General features: G+C 46.4%; 1 protein-coding gene across 1 annotated transcript in view; it reads left to right on the forward strand.

Annotated features, from left to right (window-relative positions):
* Positions 1-10,638, forward strand: part of ZNF536 (zinc finger protein 536) — a 229,328-nt gene extending 218,690 nt beyond the window's left edge. The window contains exon 4 of the mRNA XM_068529227.1: positions 10,394-10,638. Coding sequence (XP_068385328.1) covers positions 10,394-10,638 — 245 coding nt within the window. The remainder of the gene's footprint in view (positions 1-10,393) is intronic.
* The last annotated feature ends 16,011 nt before the right edge of the window (positions 10,639-26,649 follow it).

Consider the following 26,649-nt stretch of genomic DNA (forward strand, 5'->3'; position numbering starts at 1 on the left):
TCCTTTCTCTATTCCAGAGTACCACATTACATTTAGTTGTCAGGTCTCCTAGGGCTCCTCCTGGCTGTGACAGTTTCTCTGTCTTTCCTCGTTTTTGACGACTTGGACAGTTTTGAGGCGTATTGTGTAGAATGTCCCTCAGTTGGGATTTCTCATGGTTAGACTTGGATCGTGGGTTTTAGGGAGGAAGGCCACAGAGGTGAAGTGCCTTCTCATCCCATCAAATCAGGGTACGGGCTCTCCCCCTGACCTTGGTCACCTGGCTAAGGTCATGATTGTCAGGTGTCTGCCTGCACGGTTCCTCTTTCCCACTTTCCACACTGTAGTCCTGTGAAGGAGGTCGCCATGCAGCCGGCACAAAGGAGTGGGAGTTTCAGCCACCTCCTCCAGGGGGAGCACCTGTGTAGTAAATGGTTTGGAATGCGTGGGGAATTTGTACTTTTCCACGTAGGTATTGATTCAATCATTTAGTTGTGACAGTATGACTTGTGGATGCTTACTTTATCATTTACTTTGTTGCTGAAGCTGTTCCAGCACTGGCCACTGGGGGCTCTCTCACTGGGCTGCGTGGGGCTTTACAATACCCCCATCAATGTATGTGTTTGGAGCAATTCCTTGCTCTCTGGCACAAAGTGCTCCAGGATCATCTTGTGTATGTCCTGCTCTAGCCCTAGAATCAGCCATTTCTCCAAGGAGCCCTGGTTCCCTTTTCTTGTGAATGGTATTAGAAATCAAGCTCTGGGCTAAGTGTGCTTGTCGCCACTGGGATATCATGGGTTCTGGACCCTCTCGGCTGACAGAAAAAGGAAATATATGTGTGTATATTAACCCTTGCATATACTCACATCTCTACGGTATGTATTAAGCTAAACACAAGTTCACACTGATGTCTCCAATCTATTACCATATGGATCAAAATTTGCTTTTAAAATAGTAAAATATTTTTTTCGATAGTGTTTTAAATTTAAACCCAAATCACAGGAAATTTAAAACCTAAAATTATTTATACTTAGGATATTCCAAAGTGTTTGAGCATCTTTGATTAAATGGATGAATATTTTTTTGAAAACTGAAGACATAAATTATGTACCTGATTAGAACCATTCTTGCCTATTTAGAATTAGGGAAATTAAATATATATATATATATATATATATATATATATATATGTAACGTGTGCTACTGAGAAAAGGCTCTTACTATCAGCTCAGTGCATGTTTGTGTATATTTTTACCCATCTCATTGTCCCTGCCGAGCCTGTTGAAGCTTGAAGGATGGCCGGGGTCCTGGGCAGGGACCCTCCTAGTTTGCAGCTTCAGGTTCAGAGCAGCAGACACTCAGAGGGAGCAGCCGGTGAGGGCCAAGTGGACACCAGGCACTGCCTGGGAGGCCTGACTGGCTGGCCAGCCCGCTGGTACCACCCAGCCTGGATTCATCCCAGGCCTGCGGGGCGGGGTCCACCTTTGGGGGGCCGAGTTTCCAACTTATCCAGTTGGCCCTATAGGTGGAGCCATTTTCTTACCTATCAGCATGCAGTTTGCAAACGTCCTTAGTTTCAAGGTAACCAAAGGGCTCTGGTTGGGGTGCAAGAGGGGGAAGGCTGTTATTAAGGAGTCTTGTTGGTACTTCTCAAGCCTCATAGCCCTGCGCATGCGAGCTGCCTCTGAGGGCTGCTTCTCTCCAGGTCGTTACCAGGACCCTTCAAGAAAACAATGCCACAGAACATGGCTGCGAGAGACCCTTCTGTGGTAGCTTAGAAATACTCCATGATCCTGTGCTCCAAAGAAGATATTGCAGAAAGGAAAATGGGAGTGTCACAGGGGGTCAGCTGTGGGCTGCTGCAGGCCCCAGAAAGCATTCATGATGCTGCTGGTCACCAAGATTCTTCCTCGGCCAGCCTGGACTCTCATGCTTTCCAGCCTTCTTAGGGGTTTACACCCACCCAGTGTATACGTAAGTGTGGCCAGGGCTGATATAGAAGCCATAGCAGCAACGTTCCTCTTCATTTACCCACTGTTGTCTTTTTCCAGTTATGAACAATGAAAGGCCCCAGTGTGACCGATCTGAAAGACTTGCCCTGGTCTGAGAGATAGCTTGGCAGTGTGAGGACACAAGGGGATTGTCCCTGTCACTGTTTACCTGGGCCAGGGACCCTACTCTCCACCACTTACATACATGACCCTCTTCTGGACCGTCTTCCTTGTGTTGACCACGGAGCGTGAACCATGATTCCGGGGATTGCTCCTCTCCATGCTGGGATGCCTTTGTTCCAATATCCAGAGTTGTGCCTCTGTCACAATGTATGGACCCTCTGGCAAACGGCACATGTGTCTTTCCTCAAGAATGTTCTTTCTCTTTTGGGGGTCCTTTCATAATCCCCTATTTTGAGCCATCTTTCAACGGGAAACTGGAGTCTTGCTCGAAGCTGGATGTCCTTCCCTCATGAACGATTGGCCCCTTCCTCTCTCCACTTGGGTCTCCAGTAGGTTGCAACCCCTGAAGGCAGTCTTAAGATGTGTGGGCAGCCATTCAGCATGTATTGGGTGGGCCTGTGTCAGGCATGTGGAATAGATGCCCTTCCCACCCTCTCGGTGCTAAAAGTACTGCATCATTCCAACAGCAATCTGCTCAGGGCAATGCATGCAGCAGGTGCTCAATGTGTGCTCATGGAAGTGGGCTAGGGTCCAGGAGATGTGTGATGTGAGATTTGACAGAGAGAGAGCTTACAAAGCCCTGTGGCTTGGTACCAGCCATGGGCTCAATACCAGTCTTTGACATGCGTCTGGAGGCCACAGTGGTGCTTGTGTCCATAAGGGGTGTGGCATGTGACATGTGTGCAGTATCATACATTATAGCACACATTCCTCCAGGAAGTTCATGGATTCCCTCCTGGAGCATCCTTGGGTCTGATCAAAGAAAGCTCTTTGTAGAGAATCTTCCCACAGGTGGTTTGCAGGGAGTGACAGGAGGGAATGGTGAGATGAGAGTCTGTTCTGAGAAAACCCTAAGGTTGAATTCCTGATCAGGAACTGGCTAGCTGTGTCTACCTGACTTTGGACAATTTTTCAATCTTAGTTTTCTTTTCTGTAAAATGGGGAGACGTTTCTCCACCATATATCCCCACTGGTGGTCATGAGGACCATTGAGGCAATTCCTATAAACATGCTCTGATGAGTGGGTGTCGGACTGTTTTCTCACCACCCTGGACTAAGCACCAGAGGTTGGTCACTTACCCCTCTCCCCATCTCCTCTCCACCATCCCTCACCTGAGCAGAAACCACCAGCATGGAAAGTCTGGAAGCCTTGTGGACACAGCTCCTGCTCTTCCCCAAACCCAGCTGCCCACAAGTGTGGAGCTGTAATTAATGGATGGTTCCCCAAGGGCAGACATTTTCCTCTCCCCCTTAGGTGCAGGGAAAGAGAAGATATTTCCATCGTAGCAAGTAAGAAAAATGTCTCGTTTCCCCACTTTTGTTATAAACAATGTACCACTTGCTTTCTCCTTACTCCTCCTGACCCTCCACACTGTATACATATTTATGTATTATTCATAGTGGATTAAAAATGAATGCGCTCTTTACCACGGCTCTACGGCGCAGTGACAATACAAATTAATGTATGATGTACTTACTTTTTGCATGGCAGTGATGGGAAATGTTGATGGCCTCAAAGTGAGAGATAGAGAGGGGTGGAAAGTGGGCTGGTGGGGGGAGTGCACATCTAGCCACACCGTCAGGGCCCGAGGCCCTGCCTGCAGACGGGGATGGGGGCTATTCGGGTCAGCAGCCTCGCTGCAGAGCTGGAAAGTCCCTTTCCCTTCCCTTCTCCCAAGGAATGAGGTCCAAGCTCCCCAGGGGGTCCTGTGGGCCCTTCCCCTGCCCAGCTCTCACCGAGCTCCACCTCCACCGTACTGACCTGCTTCCATGCCCCTGCACCCACCCAGCCTTCCTGTTCTTGCGCCTAGGGTCAGGCATGTCCTCTGTCTGGGGTAGCATTCCTCTCTTTTTCCCTTCTCTTGGCTACCTCCCTCTTTCCTTCATCCATCCAACCATCCATCCATCCATCCATCCATCCATCCATCCATTCACCTGTACTTTTGCTTGAAAAATACTTGATGGATATCTTTGACATCCCAAACTCTGTAGTAGGTGGTGAAAAACAGCAGTAATCAGAAAAACCATAAAACAAAACCCCACAGTCCCTGAGCCACGGAGCTGAGAGTCGGTCTTTTGGGGAAGACAACATAATTGTTTATTTGTTGAGCTACTCTTGTTGGATGCTCTACTGTGGAAGAGAAGAGTTTGCTATGATGAACCTCAGTGGGTCTGAGGGGACCCACACAGGGGAGGCCTTCGTGAGACTGAGGCAGATGCGCTGAAGGACAGGATTACAGTAATTCGATGAAGTAGGTGAGGGAGCGTTCTCGTGGAGGGAATGGGACAGGATTGGGCCAAGGTCCTGTGGTGAGAAAGAGTATAAAGTATATAAAGCATCTGGAGAGCAGAGAGGTCCCTGTGGCCAGAGGCAGCAAACTCAGGGCTCTGAGGGAGAAGAGGGTGGAAGGGCGTGCAGGGGCTCATGTTCCTCTCGGCTGAGCTCTCGGAGCCCCCAGCCACCTCTACCATCTCCCACACTGCATTCCCTCAAAATGCCAGCCTTGTACCGGAAGAGGACCCTCTAGATGCGAGATCCTTCCCGCATGGGCGTGTGACCACAGCCCAGCCCAGCCCAGCCCACGTTTGCTGAACTTTGTCCAAGGGAAATGCCCCTGCTAACAACTTGTTTCTTTGGACTCTGGAGGTCTTCCAGTTCCCCAAGCCCCCTTCAAAGGCAGGTGCCCAGAGGAGAGACAATATCTCTGGCTTTAATCCAAGACCACCTGGGAAAAGACCACCTGGAACAGGCAGGCTAGTGTGAAACAGTGACACACAAAATGCTGGTCGAATCAGTGCTTTTGATGAAGAACAAAGCATAGCCTCCCTTGACCAGGCTTAGATAAGCAACACGATGACAACAATGAAATCAGCAACCATAGCAATGACAGACTGCTGACATTCATATAGCTCTTTGTCACTTACAAATTTGACACACCGTCTCATCTGATCCTCACAACAGGCTTATGGTGTCAGTATTAGTATTATCCCCCCATTTCCGAGGTGTGGAAACTGAAGCCTTGAGAGATCAAGTGCTCACTCAAGGTCAGACAGAGGGGAAACTGAAGCTTGGGTGTTAATAGCCTCCCAGCCTCACAGAGAGGGGAAGCTAAGCTTTGAACCCAAGCTCCTGGTCCGACTCACACTGCTACTGCAGGGCAGGAGGACACCTGGAAGCAAAGATGCAAAACTGAGAGAGCTCTCTGTGGTCAGGCATGTGCAGGAAAGGATCTCCTGTGTTCAGAGGGGCCAAAGGACACCCTGGAGGGCAGTGCTTCTTTGTGGGGTTGAACTTGAGAGAGGCCAGTGTTTTGATGCTCTCCTCAAATGGGGAGCTGGCAGGGGTGGGTGCACTTATTCTCTTAAATTCAATCACCAAGAAGGGCTGTTAGACTCAACTCTGTCTTAAAGCCTTTGCTACTTCTTAGAAACTGATGGACAGTAACATCTTCATCGCCACCTATAGACCCAAGTGAATGGCCACCTCCATCTCCAGTCTGCCAAGGTGGCACAGGCAGCATGGCTGGTCTTTCCTCTCATTAAAATGTGATGGATGGAAGTTTGCAGAGTTTGTCACCCTGAGGGCTTCTCCTCAGGGGACAGTTGACCTGCCTCCACCTGGAGATCTGATTTCCTCAGAGCCCCACATCCACTGCAGCAAGAAGGTAAGAAAGGTCAGCGCAGATTTCCACGGTCCCTCCCACTGTCTCTGCCTTCAGGTGGGTCCCTTGTTCTGTCACACATATCGGAAAATCACAGTAGAATATTTAGTGGAGCTCTCAGCTTTAGGGTTTATTCTGAAGTCCTTGCTTATGTTCCTTGACCAAAACCTAACAGATCATTGTGTTTGTGCCAATACCAGGGACTTCGAATGGATGAAGCGTATAGAGAAATATGAAACATTTCATCCAGATTTAGCTGGACTGGGAAATGTATCAAGTTTCCAAAAGTGCTTTGCATACCAACAGCTTTCTGTTTGGGAGTAAATGTTCTCATCACCAAAGGATCAACCTTTCACTTACATTTGATTCTTGGGAGAACACAATGCTTTCTTCTGGACCCGTCTCAGCTCCTCACAACCACCTCCCTCAGAATGGACCTCTCATTTCTTCAAATAATTTTCTTCTACATCAGTCTCATGGGAAACTTTCAACTAACCCCTCACAAGGGTGTGTGTGTGTGTGTGTGTGTGTGTATCCTACAAAAACACATTGTAATCATGGTTCTCATAAGAATTGGAGAATTAGGACATCTGAGTACATTATATACATTGGAAATTTGTTTTAAAGTCAAACCATCCAAGTTTGCTATATCTTAAGTTACTTATCTGTGCAATGGGGTTCATATCCTTAACAAAACTGCCATAAAGCTCAAATATGAGGTTAAACATACAAAAATGTATGTGAAAACCTGTGGGACGTAGGCCTTTGGGATTTTCAAGTGCTACCATTATCTATAATGCTTCTACTTACAAGGTATATTGCAAAATCAGGATTTACGATGATTCCAGTATTGTATAGACTTCTTTCTACAAATGTACACATGCATAACATTATACCCTTACATATAGCTCCCAGCTCACCTAAGTTAAAATAAAAACTACTTCAATACTAATGGTTTGACCACTGAAGTATCCAAATATGCCAGAATTATTGTACATCTTTGACTCTACCAATAAATAGAGATTCAGATATAACCATAGGATAAAATCATGATTAATATTTTAAAACCAATTGGTGGGAAAATATACTAAGTGCTTTTATGTCAAGTTGGCCAATTCAAAAAAGCTCTTATTGTGAATAAAGGTGATACTTGAGGTTCTCTGTTTGGTTTGCTAAGAGGCATGTGGGTCCCACGGTGACACAATTTGCAGAGAGGGTGGCTTCCAAAGGTTGTAGCATAGATTCATACAGAAATGTATTATTCAGTAATAATAATAGAAAATATAATAAACAGCTTTCATAGATGGGAAAAAAAACAATGGAAGAATGGAGGAACCAGTGTGAATCCTGGTGATCTGAAGTAAATTTGTTAAACAATACCTTGGTTTGGTAATTTTGCTTCATGGTTCTGCTAGCCTTTTTGGATCATGGTACCAAGAGTTCGACTCTATTTATTTATTTTTATTTATTATTTGGAGTCCTTAACTCCAAAGACTTGTCAGACCACCATGATTTTCTCCATCAGTAACTTATTGCCATGAAATAAATAAATTGACAAGTTAGCCCCAGCTTTTTCTGAGCCATGGTAATTAGGATAGTAGTCACCCCTCCTCTGTGAGCTGCCACAGGGTTGTCCTTGGTGGGAACCCAGAAAATATAATCCATTTCTGAGAAGATTTGGACAAAAGTTTAAAAACGTTTCTTAAGCTTCCTGAGAGAAGTCTCAGCTCTACTCCTCAGGTTCTCTGAATGACCCTCAGTTGGTTCCTATGCCTCCAGCTACAGATTTGGGCCCTCCTTTCTCCTGCTCAAGAGCTGACCTTTCAGAGAACCTCAAATCCTCCCTCACTGAGCCCTGGGCATAGCTTCATGTCCACAGGGATGACGACTTCATGAGCTGGATGATTGAGTCTTGGGATCTGTTGGAAACTCACTGAGGCCCAGCTTAGCACTGACTTAGATTCATGATTATGGTGGGGAGAATGGCACGACTTTTCCTATCCCACTGCCACTGATCAGAACCACGATTCTTCCCTTCAGTCTATGCTCTAACTCCAACGTGATGAAGAGTAGGGCCATGTATATTCTTCGTAAATATGCTAAGTCCACTAGAGATAGAGTCTCAGTTCTCCTTCTGCACCATCCCAGGGTCTTCCCTGTCACCTGTGTGAGGGGCGACTGAGCCCAAAGGGTGGGGTTGGGTAGCAGGAAGGTAAGAAGTGAATGGTGCTTGCGAATCCTTCTCTTACTTGACAATGGTGGTCCAGGCCCCTCCTACTGACTGTCTGTGCTCTTCTTGCTGTGGTAGGCTATGTGAAAGGGCCAACAGCAAGTGCACTTTTCTTGGGTTTCATTTGTTCTTACCTCCATGGACTTGCAAATCGGCTTTTGCAAGTGGGAAAGTTGATCAAATTCAGCCTTGTGTTAGGTACAACAATAGAAACAAGAGAAAACTCTATCCAAAAATTTGTATTCAAAAAAAAAGGCAAGGTGAAGCAGTAAGATAATAATGCAGTCCACAAACAGTTAATGCCTGCTTGCTCTGTGCCAGGTAGTGGGCTTGGCACCAGTGATATTAAGATGGCTATGCCTCCTGCTTCAGGAACACACAGATAGTCATGGTGATCAACACACACACAGCAGCCCCATAAAACATGCATCCCAGTTGGGCAGAGCCTTGAAAGAAGAATGGGGTTTGGGTCTGCAGAAAATAGAAGTATTTCAGGGAGAGGGTAGCACAGCAAGGGGATGGGGACCCTGTGGAATGAAGCCTTTTTTGCAGAGACCATCTAATCATTTGGTTTGGAGTGGGCAAAGGGGAGATGCTCCCAGGAGACTTGAGAGGTGCTGGGACTGAGCTATGAAGGTGAGGGGGTAGGTGGCCATCAAAGATTTGGGCAAGGAAATCACAGCTGAGCTTCTGCTTTAGGTACTCACTGTGGTACCCCTGGGGAGGACGGGCAGGAAGTGGGGAAACTGGAAGCAGGAAGCCCTCTTGCAGGCTGCCATGTTCATAGTCTAGCAAGAGTTGGTGTACACTGGACTAAGCTCAGAAGGGGGGTGTTGGAAGGAGAAAGATTCAACAGGTAGAATGGATTTGCCCAGGGGTCAATTGGCTAGGAGGGAAGAAGGAGAGAGCGAATTCCTGAAGCCCACTAAGAAAGAAGCAAGAATCTAGCACTGTGTGCAATTTGGTGAGAAAATGAGTTTCAGCTCCAAACATTTGGTTGGCCTCCAGTTCCTCAAGAACAAGACTGTTTTGCTAAGTAGATACACAGGACTTCTGCTGCTACCGTTCTAGAAAAAGTGCTGAATATGCTGTTCAGATGTTTACTGGGGTAAAACGGTTGGGCCCATTTATTTACTTGTTTATTTTTCTGAGCAAATGAAACCCAGCCCTGGGTCTTGACCTCTCTGGGTGCTGGGTAGGACAGCTTCCAGGAATGGCGTATCCACCATTTCCCAGCATCAGGCAGAATACAACTGTTCCATTATAACTTCCCAAACCAGATGCTTTACTGGTTCCTTAAGATGGCAGAAATGTGTTCACACCTGCTGTGCATCCGAACAGAGAAATCAAGCCTGAAGGAGCAGGTGGATGTCACACAATCCATCTTCTGTTCTGATTTATAGCCTTTCTAGTAAAGTTTGATTCCAAGTGTCACTATTCAAAATCAAACTTCTTTAAAACTAGGTTGCCCTTGATTATCTGAATGTCCAGGTTCCTCTCTGATACCTTCTGCTGCCTCCTCTTGAAACCCTGAGATTCCCAAATTCTTCCAGCTTGGCACTTCCACTCCACCCAAGAGCAAGGCTTGGGTAATATCCCTCTCTCACCCCACCCCAAACACCCTCCCTGGTCACTCTTGATTTGCTTATCAGTAAAGAGTTAGTGGGAGGGTAAGAAAGTGAACTGGCTTGGAGACCTGAGTCAGAATCTCAGATGGAGGGATTTATGGCTTTTTTGTGTGGAGCTAGGGTCAGCAAAGTACAGTCCAAGGCTCAAATCCGTCTCCTGTCTGTTTTCGTACGGTCTGCAAGCTAAGAACGGTTTTTACATTTTTAAATGGTTGAAAAAAAAACCCAACAAGAATAATATTTCATCACATATGAAAATTATATAAAATTCAGATTTCAGTACCATAAATAAAGTTTTGAATTTCATCAACAAAAATTTGGCAATTTATTTCCTCTCTTATTGTATTAGTACCTACATCATATCTTTGACCTTGGCCTGCAAAGGCTAAAATATTTGCTACCTAACTTTTTAGAAAAGAATTTCCAGGTGTTGGGGACTTTCTCTTCTGTCACCTAGAAACTCTGAATTAAAAACTCTGGCCACGATGGAAATCCCCGTCCAAGTTATTATTATTTCGTAACATTATTTATCCAAGTAACTTATTACTTATCCAAATAGATATATAGGCTGCCTCTTCATTCTTTGCCATTTGATTTTTGCAAGGCAATAACACTGATGATATTGATAGTATTGGCAATCATGATCATGGTCCTTTGGGCGTTGGGGGCCGGGAAGGGGGGTAAGCAGCAGAGCTGACCGGCCACTCTTTCTGCCCACAGGTCACAGGCCTTTCCAGTGCCGCTACTGTCCCTACAGTGCCTCTCAGAAGGGAAATCTGAAGACCCACGTCCTCTGCGTCCATCGCATGCCTTTTGACAACAGCCAGTATCCCGACCGCAGGTTCAAGCGCTCCAGAGTCGACTCGGAGGCTTCTGGGAATTTCGAAGACCCCACAGCTGTCAAGGCGGGGAGCTCAGCAGAGCTAACGGAGGAGGGCAGCAAGGCCCAGGAGGAGCGCAACTGAGCCAACCAACCCGGATATTGCAATATTATTTTACACAGTTTTCAGATTATGCATCTGGTAAAAGAGTTTGCTAACTGCATTCCAAGGGGAAAAAAATCATGTACAACCTCCCCTCTAGTGTATAGAACATTTAAAAAATTTAAAAAGATATCTATATATATATTAAAAAAAAATCCCCAGCCCTTGAAAATGGCTGCTAAACTGTTACCTGGCAACAAGTATTTCCAAACAATGCAGGTGGGAGAAAAGGGATTTCAGAAATGCTTGGTGTCCTCCGAGCTCAAGGAAGCTGGGGGCCCTTCCAATGCTAGAGTCATCTTTGTTCAAAAATCATGCTCTTAACTGAAAAATGATACCATCTAAATGATTTAGTGTTGCCTTGAAGATGGAGGGGCTGTGTTTTCACTGTTGAAAACACCTCTATAATCTGACACCAGCTGCTGTCATCTGCCTTGCACCCTAATGGGATGTGTCGGGAGGCGGCCGCGGTGCCAGTCAGACTGGAGCGGTCACTGCAGAGAAAATCAATTCACGTGGTGTTGTAACTGCACTCTCAGAGAAACCTTAGCCGGCCTGCAGCCAGCGCCAGGGCTGACCGGCACTGCAGAGGATTGCCATCTTCAACGTGCATTTAAAAAAAATCCACAGCCAAATGAATCAATGGTCAGGAAGTATCTGCAGACAAATGTCCAGTGCAGGTTTGATGAGTAATTCCTTTTTTTAGATCAAATTGCAGTATGGAGGGAAATGCTTTTTTCTTGGTTGTCTTTTTTTTTTTTTTTTTTTTTTAATTTTTGAAGGAACTTACAAGAAGGTTGCTAATAAAAAAAAATTTAGGGGTACATGATATAAAATGCTTAGAAAAACTAGCCCACCCTACCCACAGAAGGTGCTGGTGAGGAATGGAAGCTTATGTAACAATAGATTGTTTTTATTATGATTTTAAAAATTTTACTTGAAAGAAGGCTGCTTTGGTCCTTATTATCAGATTTTTTCATGTGTTAGTTTTTGTAAGTCTCACAGACACGAAGCAAGATTTTCTTCTCCAGCAAGCTCTTATGAAATAGCTTGTATTAAAATACGAGTCTAAACATCCTGCTCTCTATCACTAATGAAGAAAACTGTTTAAGTTAAAATGTCTGTTTTTGTAAAACAAATGTGTTCTATATTTTTGTAGATTTTAGATTTTCTACTGATTGGATACTCCAAATTTATCAAGTTCTGCACCACCCAGAGGGAGATTGGAGAGCCAATAATGAAACAACTCATTCTTCTAAAAAATGATTTACGAAGACTAGTTAATGGTTTATTCCTGAATCTGCTAGTGTGGTGTCAAAGTTCAGCCTCTTAACATACTTCCTTTGAGTGACACGAAATTGGTGCTGTTGCTTGTGACGGTGGAGAAGTATTGAAGTATTAACTTCTTCTAAAAAAATCATTCAGACTTTAAAAAAAAAAAAAAAAAAAAAAAAGATAGATATCTCCTTGCAGGCTGGGAGCACAGAATAAAACCCCAGGGCCTTAAAAACTTCAGCTCTGCCTACAGCAGTTTACAAAAATACTAAACTGCAATCAATGTAAATAAAATGCTTCGCTATCCTGAGACCAGAAGGAATCTCAGGCTAATAAGGAATCCGGTTTGCATATGCTGTCGAGAGGGTGACATCCACCCGGGGTTTCAGTGTAAACGTGGTCGCTGTACAACGTGGACCCATCTGGCATAGAGCAAGCTGCTTTCTTGTTTTTCTAGAATAGTTCTCACTGCCTTACTTAAATCGAGTTGATAAACTTAATGCAACTGTTTCTATGATCCTAGAGAAAGGACTGAAATGTTATTGAAAACTTTCCGACTGTAGTAAGCTTTAGGATTTTAAATGCACTACTGTGTTTGGTGACTGTGCCAGTCGCTTGCTTTCTGTGTGTTTGCCCTGCCTTTGGTATCTTAGCAAAGAAAAATATAAAAAAGAAGAAAAAAAAGTAAAAAGAGCAAAAAAGAGGAAAAAAAAGTGGAAAAAAAACGAGAGCCACATTCCATTTCTAGCACCTTGGGCGCTCTTTCAGTATCCTTTTGTGTCTTTTGAGCATCGTGAGATGCGACAGGCAATAATTCTGTTTGTGACACTGGGAACATCCCCTCTTCTTCGTGGCGTGTGTGTTGATTCCATTTTGTCCAGTGCTACCGTCCTTATTTCCCCCCTGACACAGGCCTTCTTTCCAGAACATTTGTAACTTGTAATACAAACAAGTGACAGCCGCAGTGATGCAGTGTCAGTTTCTGAATGTCATCAGGTTCTCATATCTAAACATGTCAAGTTTTTTCCCTGTAACTTCTGTAGTCTGTGATGCTGGTCATAATACTGTCTACATTCCTACACAAAGAAAAAAAAATCTATCTTGGAGGAAATCTGAGATCAATAGAGTAGAGGATTTTGTTGCTATGCTTGTAACAAGTAGAAAACTTTGTATTTAAAGTTTATTCTTGGTCATTATTTATTATTATAATACATCAGTTGACAGAACTTTATTCTGGTATAGAAAGTATTAAAAGTTGTTTTTTCAGCAATGACTGTTTTCTTTCTGCTGTTAGAATAAAATGTCTTTGAAGCAGTCCAGTTTTATCCAGTGTTTTACGCAATAAAACCTCTACCTCTGGGAAAAAAAAACAACAAAACACATCTTTTCCTATTCACATATGTTTACTAGGAGGAGGGAAACATATTTTTGCAGCTTTATCAGGTTTTGGTAAGACTTGGTCAAACACCACTTCTTACAAAAAGCCCTGCAGTATTCTGGGTGGATGGTTCCCATACCCTGGTGCTTTTTCAAGCTGAAAGAGTATCTCTGTGCAGTACAAATAGCACGTGTATCTCTGTGTGTGTGTGTGTGTGTGTGTGTGTGTGTATGCACACCCATGTGCATTTGTGAACTATGTTTCTTTGAAAGCTTGCAGACATGGGTTTTAGTGAGGTAATACCTATGCAAATACCAATGCTCCTCATATACTAGCAATTATACAAGACACTTAAGGCATTGGGATCTATTATTTCCCTTTACTGGTAGCAAGTTTTAACAAAATAATTAAATGTAAGGAAGTCTTTTCCCTCTGAATGATCAGAGAACAATATGAATTCTTTCTCCAGAAGCAAAGGAAAAGAACAAAGAATAATAAAGTCTACGGTATGGTATCTGGGCTGCTGAAAAACGGAACTCTGCCACCGATCTGAGAAGGTTTGGAGTGTGTGCCCCACACTTGATGCGCAGGCTTGCTTTTTGACTTGTTTTTTTGTTGTCGGTGGTGGTCTGGTTTCAAAACCAAGCTTGCATGGTGCATGCTGCAGCTCTGGAATAGGTTGGCCCACCGAAATGTTGCAAGCAAAGGCATCCAGCCATGATACAGGAATTTGTAAGTCACCGGGTTTCTTTCAGGAGTCCAGACTGTTGGTGTCCCTGGACGGGAGCAGATGACTTGAATGAAATCTTTGGCAGTCCCCAGAGTCCATTGTTAGAAACAGCAAAGGTGAGTTACGAGGAGTTAGGGAAGGATCAGAAAATGAACCCATCAGGGAAGGAAGGTTGATTAAGGGGCCATAACTCCGCATACATGCTGGATCCTGATCCCAAATGCCTCCAGGGGCCAGGCAGGATACCTCAGTGGCGAGAGGAGGAGAGTAGAAATTGGGAGGGGGGCGGTCTCAGGGGCCATGGGGAATCCCAGCACTGCTCCTTCTCACCACGAAGAAGGCGACATCAGCGCTTCTGACTTTGCAAGAGACACTGGACACCCGGATTTTGGGGGAAGTCTCTGAATTTCACATATTGGTTCAAAATGTGTATTTAAAAACTGTGTGATAAATAGCCGATCAAAATGTGGTTTATCCACAGAAGGGATTTAGTTTTTCTTTTCCATTATGATTTATCACAGGATATTGAGTATAGTTCCCTGTGCTAAGCAGTAGAACCTTGTTGTTTATCCATCCTATACATAATAGTTTGTATCAGCTAACCCCAAACTCCCAATCCATCCCTCCCCCTTGGCAGCCACAAGTCTGTTCTCTATGTCTGTGAGCCTGTTTCTGTTTCATAAATAGGTTTCTTTGTGTCCTATTTTAGATTCCACACGTAAGCAATATCATATGATCTTGGTCTTCCTCTGTCTGACTTACTTCACTTGGTACGATCATCTCTAGGTCCGTCCATGTTGCTGCAAATGGCATTATTTCATTCCTTTTTATGGCTGAGTAATATTCCATTGTATATGCATGCACACCACATCTTCTTTATCCGTGCCTCTGTCGATGGGCACTTAGGTTGTTTCCATGTCTTGGTTACTGTAAATGGTGCTGCTGTGAACATTAGGGGGCATGTATCTTTTCAAATTAGCGTTTTGTCAAGAATGGACTCTTATTCTGCCGTGCAAAGGGATGGAGCACTGACACAGGCTGCAACGTGGATGAACCTTGAAAACACTGCGTTAGGTTGATGAAGCCAGTCACTAAAGAAGCCAGTCCTGTGGTTGCTGGGGTGTGGGGAGGGGAGGATGGGGGTGACTGATGGCTGAGGGGGACGAGCTCTCTTCTCCCAGAGATAAAGACGCTCTAAAATTAGATAGCGATGCTGGTTGCCCAACTCTGAATATATTAAAAACCACTGAGTTGTATACTTTGAAAGGGTGAATTTTATGGCATGTGAATTATATCTCAATAAAGCTGTTACAAAATAAAAATAAAACTGGAAGGAGGCCTTTTTAAGAAGCTTCAATATGTATTTCCATCAAAATATTTTGAGCTCTTCTATAGTCACAGACAATTGGCAGATCAGTCCATTGTAAAGAATTACAAGATTGAGGTGTCCTGACTTAAATCTGAACCCTGAACTACTTATTGGCTACTTGATCTTAAACAGTTTAGCTGTTCTGAGTTCATTGATCGTTACCTGTAAAGTTATGAAGTTAAATGCAATAACATAGGGGAAATTATATGTAGGCTTATAAAGGACTCTACAAATGCTAGATATTGTCACCACTGTTGTGTAATAAGTTATGGATAAATTTGAGATTAATTTCACATACACAAAACACTGTACACTAACCCCCCCCCGTGTTTTGGAAAAGTCTCCCCGGTGGTCAGGTGGTCATGATTCCTCCACACTCATCCCCTTCAGATAAAATTATCCTGGACAAATGTCTTAAATTTTTTGTTTTCCAATTTCCTCATTTGAAAAATCAGTACTTTAACCACTTTCTTGCCATTCTCAGGGTCTTGGAGGCAGATAGGGAAAGAGTGGGATGCTGGGGGAAAAGAGTTGGTCTTGGGGTTAGATGTTATTCCACTCACTTGTTTGATGAAAGTTTACAGGGGACCTACTGTGTTCCAGGCATCAGGCTATGGGCTGGAGATACACAGGTGAGTCAGAGATCATGCCCACAGATCACTGTCTAAGGAGAAAACAGACTTCAATCTGATAATCACACAAATAAATATAACACATCTGGAAGAGATAAGGATTCAGAGATAAGATGGATTTTTCACGTCACAGAAGACTTCCCTAAGAGGTGACAACGAACTGAGATATGAAGGAGAGCATGCCGGGTAGAGAAGCAGCACGTGCAAAGGCCGTGCGGGTGTAATGGGGCTTGGGAGGCCTGTCTCCACCTCTCTGAGCTGTGGGATCCAAGTAGGTCATTCCAGCTCCCCAGATCTGCTTCTTTATCTGTGAAGTGGAAAATGGTGCCCACAGCCAGGCTCTTACTGGGATTAAATGAGATAGTAGTAGATAACTGTGTTACAAGCTGCACAGACAGCAAGCTAGGTACCACCAGGTTCCGAGGACCGTTATTGAAACTGACACCGGCTAGTAACCCACTTGAGCATTGAAACGGAGTGCATTCTGCAGATGCATGGCTTTCTGGCTTGTTCAGAAGTCAGCAAGATAGGAGTCGATGTAGCGTGATCCAAATGCCTTCTTCAACAGATTTACAGGATCCCAGAGAACCATCAGTCATAGACCACACCCAGGGGCCTCAGTTTTCTGGGAAGGAGTGGGTGGGAGTCTCCTGGTCCCAATTCAAGGTCTTTGTATGGCTCCAGTCTACCCCTTTGTCGATGGGTTTGGCCACCGTGGCAGCAGCACTATTTGCTGGAGGAGTGTACATAGGTTGGTGAACATCCTGATTTCCCCAGACTAAAGGGTTTCCCAGCACGTGGAACTTCCAGTGCTAAAAGCAGGGCAGTCCTGGACAAATCTGAATGGTTGGTCAACCTGGGTCCAAGGCCACTCCCTCTAAAGGCACATGTCTGGGCGGAACCAAGCTATTGCTGCCCTTAACTCAGGAGGCCAGTACGAGGCCAATCGGGGGAGCCAAGGGGCTCAGAGCATGGGCTTTGCTAACTCGAGACTTGGGTTCAAATCTTCTCTGCCACAGCACCTTTGCTGTAAGGGTGAAAGTTGACAAGGTACACACAGCATTCCACACAATGCCTGGCACGTGGTCATTGTTTATATACCCTTGCTGAGTGACCGAATGGATCTCTGTTTCTACTTCGACGAGGTGGGGAATGCCTCAAATATGAAATTCTCTTCCTGGCAGCTGGAAATTGCTGAGCTGCTGATACTCAGTGTTAAGGTACTATTTTGTGCTGAAACTTTTATAAAGATGGTAACCCTGCTGTCTCTTGTAGTTTGGGGTTTGCACACTTCCCCTTCTCTGTTGAACATTTGTATTGCAACAGTATATTCTGAAAACCTCACCTGGTGTATTGTAAGCACAATCCCAAGGAAATTAGTGTTAAACATTGTGATCTTCTTTTCAAGATAGAAGGGCTAGTCCCGTTCCACAGAACTAGAGGTATGTTTCCATGGGGAAGGAAGAAAATTCATAGTGTAATGCAATATTAAAAATGTCGCCCAGCTGAGCATTCCATGTAGGGGCTTGTGAAGAGTTTTAATCCCATCACCTGTTGGTGTTAAGAGAAAAGAGAAAGATGGAGGGAGGGAGGGAGGACGAGAGGGAGGCAGGAAGGGAGAGGAAGGGCTTTTGTGAACAAGGAAATCACAAGCAAAGAGGAGGGGGAAAATTTAAATGATCCCAGACCGAACTGTTTTGCTGTTAATACAGAAATACAGTGCAAGACACATTTAATGGGCTCTATTTTTTATTATACTATGCTGAATAATTAAGTTTGAGGCTAAGTGTCACATGGATTTATCTTTTAATTAAAAAAGCATGGTTCACGCATATTTGAGTGGTAGTCCAAATAAATGCAATATAGAAATTTATGTTTGTTTATCTAGGTGTTAATTACCTAGAGATTGTTCTGGATTACTTCTTTTTATAAAGTGTCATAGGCTCGTGTCAGAACGAATAAAGCTTGCCCATGGAACCTTATCAATTTGCTAACGATAGTGCTGGTCTGACCTGAGGGGGGGAGCAGGGGAAAACTTTGGGGATTGTTATGTATACACATAACCCACACCAAATAAAACAGTCGTTTTAGAAAATATTTCTAGGACATAAAGGCACAAATATATCTTCGTTGTTTTACAGCCTCTTGTCCACAGCTATTTATAAAACATGTGATTATTTATGCATTGGGTTATGAGAAGTTTGGCTGGGAGAAGCTGTGAAGGAGGCTCCAGCAATCCAGTTACCTGTACCCCGGAGAGGTGGAGGGAGGGTTTCTCAGCAGAAATGGGGCCGGACAGGAAGTTGGCTGCTGTGATCTGTCTGAAGTGTGTCAACCTCACTGCCTCTCCCAGAAAGGGCAGACAGTGGGAGAAAGAGGGACAGCAAAGTTGAGGGTTAGAAGTCACGTTTTTTAAAAACAACGATGCACACTGAGAAAGCGAAACCAGAAGCCCGCACAAACTGCTCCTCATACCTTGGGTCAGTCCCTGCCTTTTTCTTTGTTTACAAGCGATTTTTGGTGGCAGGTTCACTCGAATGGCTTGGAAACCTCCTGAACAAAGGAGCGCACCCAACTTAGACGACCCGGTCTGGGGATGTCTAAGTTGGGTGCGCTCCTTTGTTCAGGAGGTTTGTTTGCCTTGCGTCGCCTGGCCTCTTTCCACTGCGCACCACAACTCTACTTTTGGCTGCCAGATCTCCAGAAAATCAATAAAAGTAACTGCGGGTCCTGGTGGGCTTCACCCGGCTTGGTGGGCCTTTCTCTCGGGGTGCAGGGAGAGCAGCGGGAGAGACCGGGACCGGCACTCAACTGTGCTTCTCTCCAGCCCAAGCTGGGGGGAGCATCGGGAACCCCCAAACAGAAGACCAGCCCAACGTGGAAGCTCTCTGCTGGGTAGGGTTTCATTTTCAATGTTTTTTCCTTCCTCCGGGAGACCTGGCGGACTGATGGAGCAGGTCACTGGGCAGCGCGCCTGGAGAGGGGCGCCCGGGCCGGGCGGGCACTGAGCGGGCGCGGCGCCAGGTGGCAGCGCCCGGGGTCTCCGTGCCGCAGCGGGTCTGGTTTCTTCGGCGCGGACCCTGCAACCCGGCCTCTGACTCAGCCTCTCGCCCCTGAGGGATCAAACGAGCGTTGGCCGGAGAGGAGAAGGCCCCCCGCGCCGAGGCTTGGTCTCCAAGCTCCTGGTCCCCCAGGGCTTCTCTTTTGGCGAGGAAGGGGACAAACGCTCCAACGGGGCTCGCTGTGGCATCGGGTCCCAAGGAGGGCGCGCGGGTCCTGCACGGCGGCAGCTGCTCATGCCATTACCGCGGACAGGGATCAATGCCGCGTATCTTTTAAATTATTGACGCCTGAACTCTGATTTCCCTCCCAAATTGCTGCCCATTTCCTCCTCAGAATCATTGCTGTTACCAGAAATTGGGGCCCAGTAGCACTTGAGGGTGGAGCGGGGGCGTTGCTGGGAAGAGCGGGTCACCATTTGTGCCAGGTTCTGGGGACCCAGCAGAGGAGACGCAAGGAGGGTCCCTGACCCGGCTTCTCACCCCGCCCCCTCAGTGATTTGTTGGAAAGTCGGTGGAGGGGGGGTCCCTTTAGATCAGTGGTCAGAGAAGGCCCTTTCTTTGGGCCAGAGGATTTGCTGGCTGCCAGCAGGTCGACAGAGCCTTATTCAAAAAGATGGCCCTGAACTGGGGAACCGGCAGTGAGGTGTTTGAGGGCCCAGGTTTCAGAGGCGTTCAAAGAAGGGGCCCTGCAGGGCTTTGGAGTCCAGGACATTGGTCTGGAATGACATGGAAGGATCCATGTGCCCAAGAATATCGACTTCTTTTTTAAAAATTAAAAAAATATATATATATTATTGAGGTGAAATTCACTTATATAAAATTAACTGTTTTAAAGTCTACGATTCAGTGGCATTTAGTAAGTACATTCCCTGTGTTGCCCAACCATTGGCTGTATAAGTTCCCAAACATCTTTGTTACCCCAAAAGAAAACCCCACACCCATTAATCAGTAACTTTCTATTCCCCCTCTCCCCAGCAATATGCAAAGTCTCCATGGATTTACCAATTCTGGATATTTCATATAAATGGAATGATACAATATGTGACCTTTTGCATCTGACATGTTTCACTTAACACAATGTTTTTGAAGTTCATCCACTTGGTAGCATGAATCAGTATGTCATTCCTTTCTATGACTGAATAATCTTGCATTGTATGTTTATACCACATTTTGTTTTTCTATTCATCCACTGATGGACATTTGGGTTGTTTTCACCTCTTGGCTATATCACGTAGTACTGCTACGAACATTCGTGTACAAGTATTTGGGAACCTGGTTTCAATTATTTGGGGCATATACCTAGGAGTGGAACTGCTGGATCAGTGGGTAATTCTGTGTTTAAATTTTTGAGGAATCATGAAACTCAATCAGCTTTTTATTCAACAGATCAGCTCCTGTCACTACACTGCTTAGAACCCTCCAGTGGCTTCCTCTTACATTGGAATAAAATCCATACTCCTTACCTTGGCCTTTGAGGCCCTACATGATCTGACTTTGCCAACCTCTCTAACTTCGTCCTCCATCTCTCCCTCAATACCCTCCCTCTCTAGTCAACGTGGCTCTTTGTACTTCAGGCTTGCCAAAACTATTCCTGCCCCAGGGCCTTTGCACTTGTTTCCTCTTGCCCTTTCCAATCTGGGCACCTCTTCCCTTTCTTAGGTTTCAACTCAGATGTCACTCAGAGAAGCTTTCTGTCACCACTGGATCCATGTGTTCCTGGCCTCTGTACCACACCACAGTCTATCATCTTATTTCTATCTTCCTTGTGGCAGTAATTAATTACTCCCTAGAAATACCTTGTTTACCCCTTGGTTTATATGCTTATGGCCTGCTTTCCATACTGGAATTGTAAATTTCATGAGATCAGGGACCAGTCAGAGCTGTGGTGCAAGTAGTACCTGGTACAGGGTAAGACCTTAAATAAATACTTATTGGATAAATAAAAATTCCCAGGCCAATTATCTTTGATAATAATCACTGGAGTGTTGTGGAAATTTTGTCAGCTTTTAAAAAAGAAGTTCTTTCAGCAGTCTCCAGAAATGAAGCCCCCAAACAAAGAAGAATATTGACTAAACTCAAAGTCAGACCAGCAGTGTCCTTGAGAACTCGGCTGTGGTCCTTCTTCCCTGTAGTGTGTGGGTATGTGTCTGTGGGTGGGCGGAGGGGCAGGCAGTCCACTGCATTGATAAAACTGGTCTGATATCCCCGTGCATTGGGTTCATCTGAGACCAGCATCCCAAGCTCTACAAAAGGACTCACAACTGCCAAGTGGGTAGCTGCAATCAGGAAACTTGGTTCCAAGTCTATCTGCTAAACTGTGCCCATGTCTTTGTCCCTCTGAGCCTCAGTTTCCTCATCTGTAAAAGAGGCTGCTAACATGTGCTGTGCAAGCTTACTGGGAGCCACACATGAGAACATGGGGAAGTGCTTTGCAAACGGAAATGCTACACACATCAGTTATTACCACAGCCGCTCATATGAAAAATACATGTGCCCTGCCCATGCCAAGGTGTGGGCAGGGAGGACAGAGCCCGACAGCCTGGTCACCATCTGCTGCAGCCACCCCAGCTCCCTCTCCCACCCTGTTGACCCTGGCCACACTCACGCCTGTGACCCTGGGGTCAACGCCTCCTCTTAACGTCTTTCCATTTCTCAGTTTGCTGACTGGGGTGATTTTCGGTGAGGTCCACATAAATACTTCAAAAATAATTCACGATGAAGAGGAACACTTCTGGAATAGATGATGGCACAACGAATTAAACGCTTTATAGGGCTGAGCGTAAATTATTTTAATGCATGTAATAGATCCACCCAGGGAGACTTGAGCCCCTGCAGGTCATGCCTCTGTGCCCCCAGGGCCCAGAGGGTGGTGGGAGCAGGTGGCTGGGAGCCTGTTCCGCTGGGGTGTGAATCATTTCCCTCTCAGAAGACCTATTCCCCCAGCACTTAGGTCCTCCCAACCCGAGGAAAGGAATGGGAGGCTTCAGGTCTGGCCAGGCGGAGCCAGGAGCCAGGAGCCAGATGAAGCATTGGGAGGGCACTTGTCAGCAATGACGATGGCCTGACCTGCACCCTGCCTTCCATTCATTGTCTGCTCTTCTTGAGAGGGGTGAGGGATGCTACTATATGATATCAGAGAGTTAAAATATTTTGTCTCCCCTGAAAACGGTGGGCATCAAGACTAATGTTCCAGTTCAGGTCATCAACCAGCAACATTTTACATTTAGACTCATTGCACATTAGTGCAGGAAGAAATCTTAGAGATTATTGTGTCCAACATACCCATTCAAGAGACGAGAAAGCTGAGAGCTCAGAGAGGTGCAGGATTTTCTGCCCCAGAGAAAATAAACACACTGTTGTATCCAAGGGCCATTTAAGCAATATTTATAGAGCGATATCTAGAGATTGTTGTTGTGGTTTTGTAATTACTGAAGTAGATTTGTAACCCCAGAGGGAAGAGTTCATTGATTCCAGAATGTGCTACCATGACTCCTTATTATGGTCAGGCAAAGCATAGTAACAGTGCTTTATGTGGATCAGTTGTCTCATATCCGGGGAGAAGCTTTTATTCACTCAATGTTCAGTGATCATGTATGAGGTCTAAGGTGTGTGCTAGGCATTGGCCGTACTACTGTGAGCCAGACAGGCTCACCTGCTTGCAGGAAACTCACAACTGCTTGATGACCTTACAAAGGACCCAAATCAGAAAAGTTGCAGTAATATGTGCACTGCACTAGTCTGAGTTCTGGGACAAGTCTCCTTCCACAGATAGCTTCTTGATGGCCTGTTCGTCTGTGTCTGCAATTCCACCCTCAGGGATTCAGTCATGCACATCAAAGTCGATGTGATTGAGCATAAGAACAGTGGGAACAGAGAATTAGAGAGAGCAACCACTTCTAGGGGAAGCATTAGGAGGTGAGGCGATGGGCCTTGAATGAGGAATAGGATTTGGATGTGAGAGGCTAAGGGAGAGTGGGGGGAGAGGTTCTAGGAGGAAGGGTCAATAAGCCCTAAAGCAGAGATCCAAAGATTTCTGGTGGGTTCTGCAACTAGAAAACAGGTCAGGAAGACCACAGCCAGAAGAGCAGGACAAGGGGTTGAAGGATGGGGTGTCTATAGGCGGGTATGTATAGGATGGCCCCACTGTGTTTTCCGAATATTTCTCATTGTCATGTAGATCAGGACGGGAGTGACAGAGTCTGTTGCTGAAAGAAGTTAGGCTGGGTGGTAAGGAAATAATTCACGCTACATGCCAGGAAGACTTACAGATGAAAATTAAAATTGTAGCCCACAGAAGGAATCTTCTGAGGTGGTTGATGATTACAGTCAACAATGGCAAAAACTGAGTATCATCTCACCTCCTCCACTAAGCCTTCCCTATCCAACTCTGGGACAATTATTTCTCTCTGGGCTCCCAAAGCACAAAGCTCTGGACAAGAGTTCAGGACTTGCTGCAGTGTCCTGTGCTGTCATGGTGGGTTCTGTTTGCTTCCACCTAAACTGGACTCGGTCATTTGAGGGCAGTGGCCTGGGCTGGTTCATTCCTGGATCCATGGTGAACCATGATGGAAGCCTCATGTATGCTTCCTGGTTCCATCATGTAAATGACCCAGGTTTAAAAGACAGACTTCCTGAATTTTGGTTCAACATGACCACACCTTCTCCCATTTTAAGTTTCTGGAAAGAAACTACTCAAACCATCAAAAATATAGTTGGCTATAAATGGCAAGCTGTTACCAAGGCTGTCACCCCAGAATCATACTCCTGCCCCTCCCTTGAATAGAAACCAATAACTCTTATCTAAATTTCAGAAAGAAGCTGCAAAGAAAAAAAACAAGAAGGGTTAGAACCAACGAGGTCCAAGATGGTGGAAGATTCAACTTCCAGTAGACCTTGAGCCTCATTATATGCTCATTGTAATACATTAGCATATGCTAAATGACACACCCACAGGCACCATGACAGTTGACGATTGCCATGACAACAACCTGAAAAGCCCATACAAGGCCTGAAGGGAGAGTTGCATCACTTCCAGGTCCAAATCACACCCCTGTTCTCAGATAACTCATGAATATTCATTCCTTCCACTCTTTCCAGATCCCTCACTTTTACCTCAACCCTCCTATGTATTTGGTGTCTCCACCGGAATTGGGTTAAGAAGTTGATTTGTGAACTAGGTTCCCGCTTCTCCATTCTTTGGCTATTGAATAAAGCTTATGCTGTTCCAGTCTCAGAATCGGTTTCGTTATTGGCTGCGTGAATCTGATTGGAAAAAGAACCTCCCTGGCCAAGACAGGGTCTCTGCCCAGGCTAGGACCCTGGCGCCGGTCTGGATGGCCAATTCGGTAATGAAGTTGGTTCAGAGCCAGAATGGCGTATCTCTTGTTGGTTCAGAGCCAGAATGGCGAATCTCTTAAAGCCTTAACACAGCGCCTGGCATGGGTGTGCATCCAATCAAGTTCTGCAAAATAAGCACTACCGTGGAGCCGTAGCTCATGTTAATGCCCTGCCCACATCCCCTTGGCTCACTGTCTGCAGCCGTGGTGTGGGGGACAGTTCCCAGCCTCTGACAGCTTCTCCGCGTAAAGAACCATAGGAGTGTGCCCAGCTGCAGGGACTCCTGACAGTGCTGGGGATTTAATGCCGCAGAGAAACAACCCTCAGTCAATGGGAGAAGAGAGGCAGGGAATAAACACCAGCACTGGGTCTCCATAGTCCTCAGAGGTCCCTCCCCTGGACTGAGCCCCAGTGGCCTGCAGCAGCAACCTGCCCGTCACTGGCCCGACACTGCACTGGTACTGGCTTTCCTCTCTTCCCTGTTTCACAGCCCCACTCCTCAAGTGTATTTCCTGGGATCCTCTTAATGAACTACCTGCACCCATGTCCTTGTCTCACCAAGAATCTGCTTTTTAAGGGAACCCAAACCAAGGCAGGAGCTAAATACGTAAACGTATACATGTTGAATGAAGGAAGGAATATAAATGAACAAGTCAGTGAGTGAAATGATGGAGAGATGGAGGAATCCAAGAACAAACTGTGCCCATTCCTCGTCTTTCCTGGGCTGGGCTGAGACCACGTGGATGGAAGGAAGGCTGTGTAGGTCCTTCTTGCAGTACAGACTCGGGTGGAGAGCGCTATCTAGGTGGGCTTGTCCCTGCACTGCCATGAGGTGCCAGGAGGCCTCTGTGTCCAGCAGGTGCACCCTAGTGGGCAGCTGGCTCTGACCATGGCTTCCAGGACGTTCTTTGTTGTGGCCGGTCTCTGCTCCATTCCACCTGGAGCCCAAGGGAACTCCAGTCCCAATGATGGAGGCAAGTCACCTCGGAGAGGGAAAGGAGACCTCGGTGATCCGTGTAGGCAGTTGAGTCTTGTAAAAATAGCACAAAGGCCCAGATCACTGGGAGGGGGGCGGGGGGAGATGGAGGAGCTGGTAGAGTGAGTTGGGGATCGGGCACCTCGCCCAGATGGCTCCTGCCCACCCCCATCCACCCTGATACGAGGACAGGAGCGCATCACGTACCTGAAGGCGGAAACAGAAGGCTCCACCGAAGATTGGACGGAGAAAGCCAGACGCTGCGGAACAACCAGGCTTCTCCGGGTACCGGCTGTGAGCGCTGCTAAGAATAGATCCGGGCGGACAGAGTCTCCGCGCAGGAGCCTTGCGAACACTGGGGGCTCCTGCGCGGAGCTCCACTCTGCCTTCTCGGGCTGTGCCGTGGCCTCAGAGTGCCTCTGCCCCCTCTACCTCCGGAGCTGCGGGCGGAGCAGTCATTCTCGAGAGCAAATGGTTCATCATTTGTAGCAGGAAAACGGCCTTCTCTTCCTGCGGCGGGCTGGTCACTTTGCAGCCACTGCGATTCTGGTTGCTATGTATGCACTGAGCGTCTATTGTGTGCATCGTCTGTGCGTGGCGCTGAGGGACACAGGGGAGAGAGAGGACAACCCCGCCCTTGGAGAGTTTGGAGGCTCCCTGGAGGGACAGGGCCATCGGGTGGGGCAGGGAAGAGAAGTTGCTGAGGAGGGAACTCAGAGGAGGTTACCTCGAGTGGAGTGAGGAGGGAGCGGCCAGACTGAGCGGGGTGGCCGGAGAAGTAGGACAGAGAGACGCTGGGCCTCGGCGCTGGGGCAGGGGAGAGTGGGGAGTGTCCTCGGGCTCAGAGCAGCCGAGCTGCCCAGGAGACTGCGGGGCTGGTGCTGTGAAGCCAGCAGTAAGCGCTCAGGGGCAGCTCGCTGGGGGGGAGGAACAGGCCACAGGGCTGCACAAGCTGGGCAGGGGTGCATCCTGCCCAAGAGGGAGAGGAAGGCTGATGTAGGAGGTGGATGGGCTCCTTCCAGAAATTTGGCAGTGGAAGGTAAGGTCAAGGTTGGGGTCAGTGGAACATGAGGTCAGGCTGGGGGGCTGCTTGCGTGGGGTTAATCTGCCTCACTAATGCTGTCAATTAAGAAGGCCTCCCAGGTTACACAGCCTGCACCCCGACCAACATTTAGCAGACACGATGCTTGTCTTTCCCCTCTCAGGAAACCCATGACCTGCTCATTACGTTGAG

This window comes from Eschrichtius robustus, chromosome 19 (assembly GCF_028021215.1).
Source record: "Eschrichtius robustus isolate mEscRob2 chromosome 19, mEscRob2.pri, whole genome shotgun sequence".
In the NCBI taxonomy this organism is placed as follows: domain Eukaryota; kingdom Metazoa; phylum Chordata; class Mammalia; order Artiodactyla; family Eschrichtiidae; genus Eschrichtius; species Eschrichtius robustus.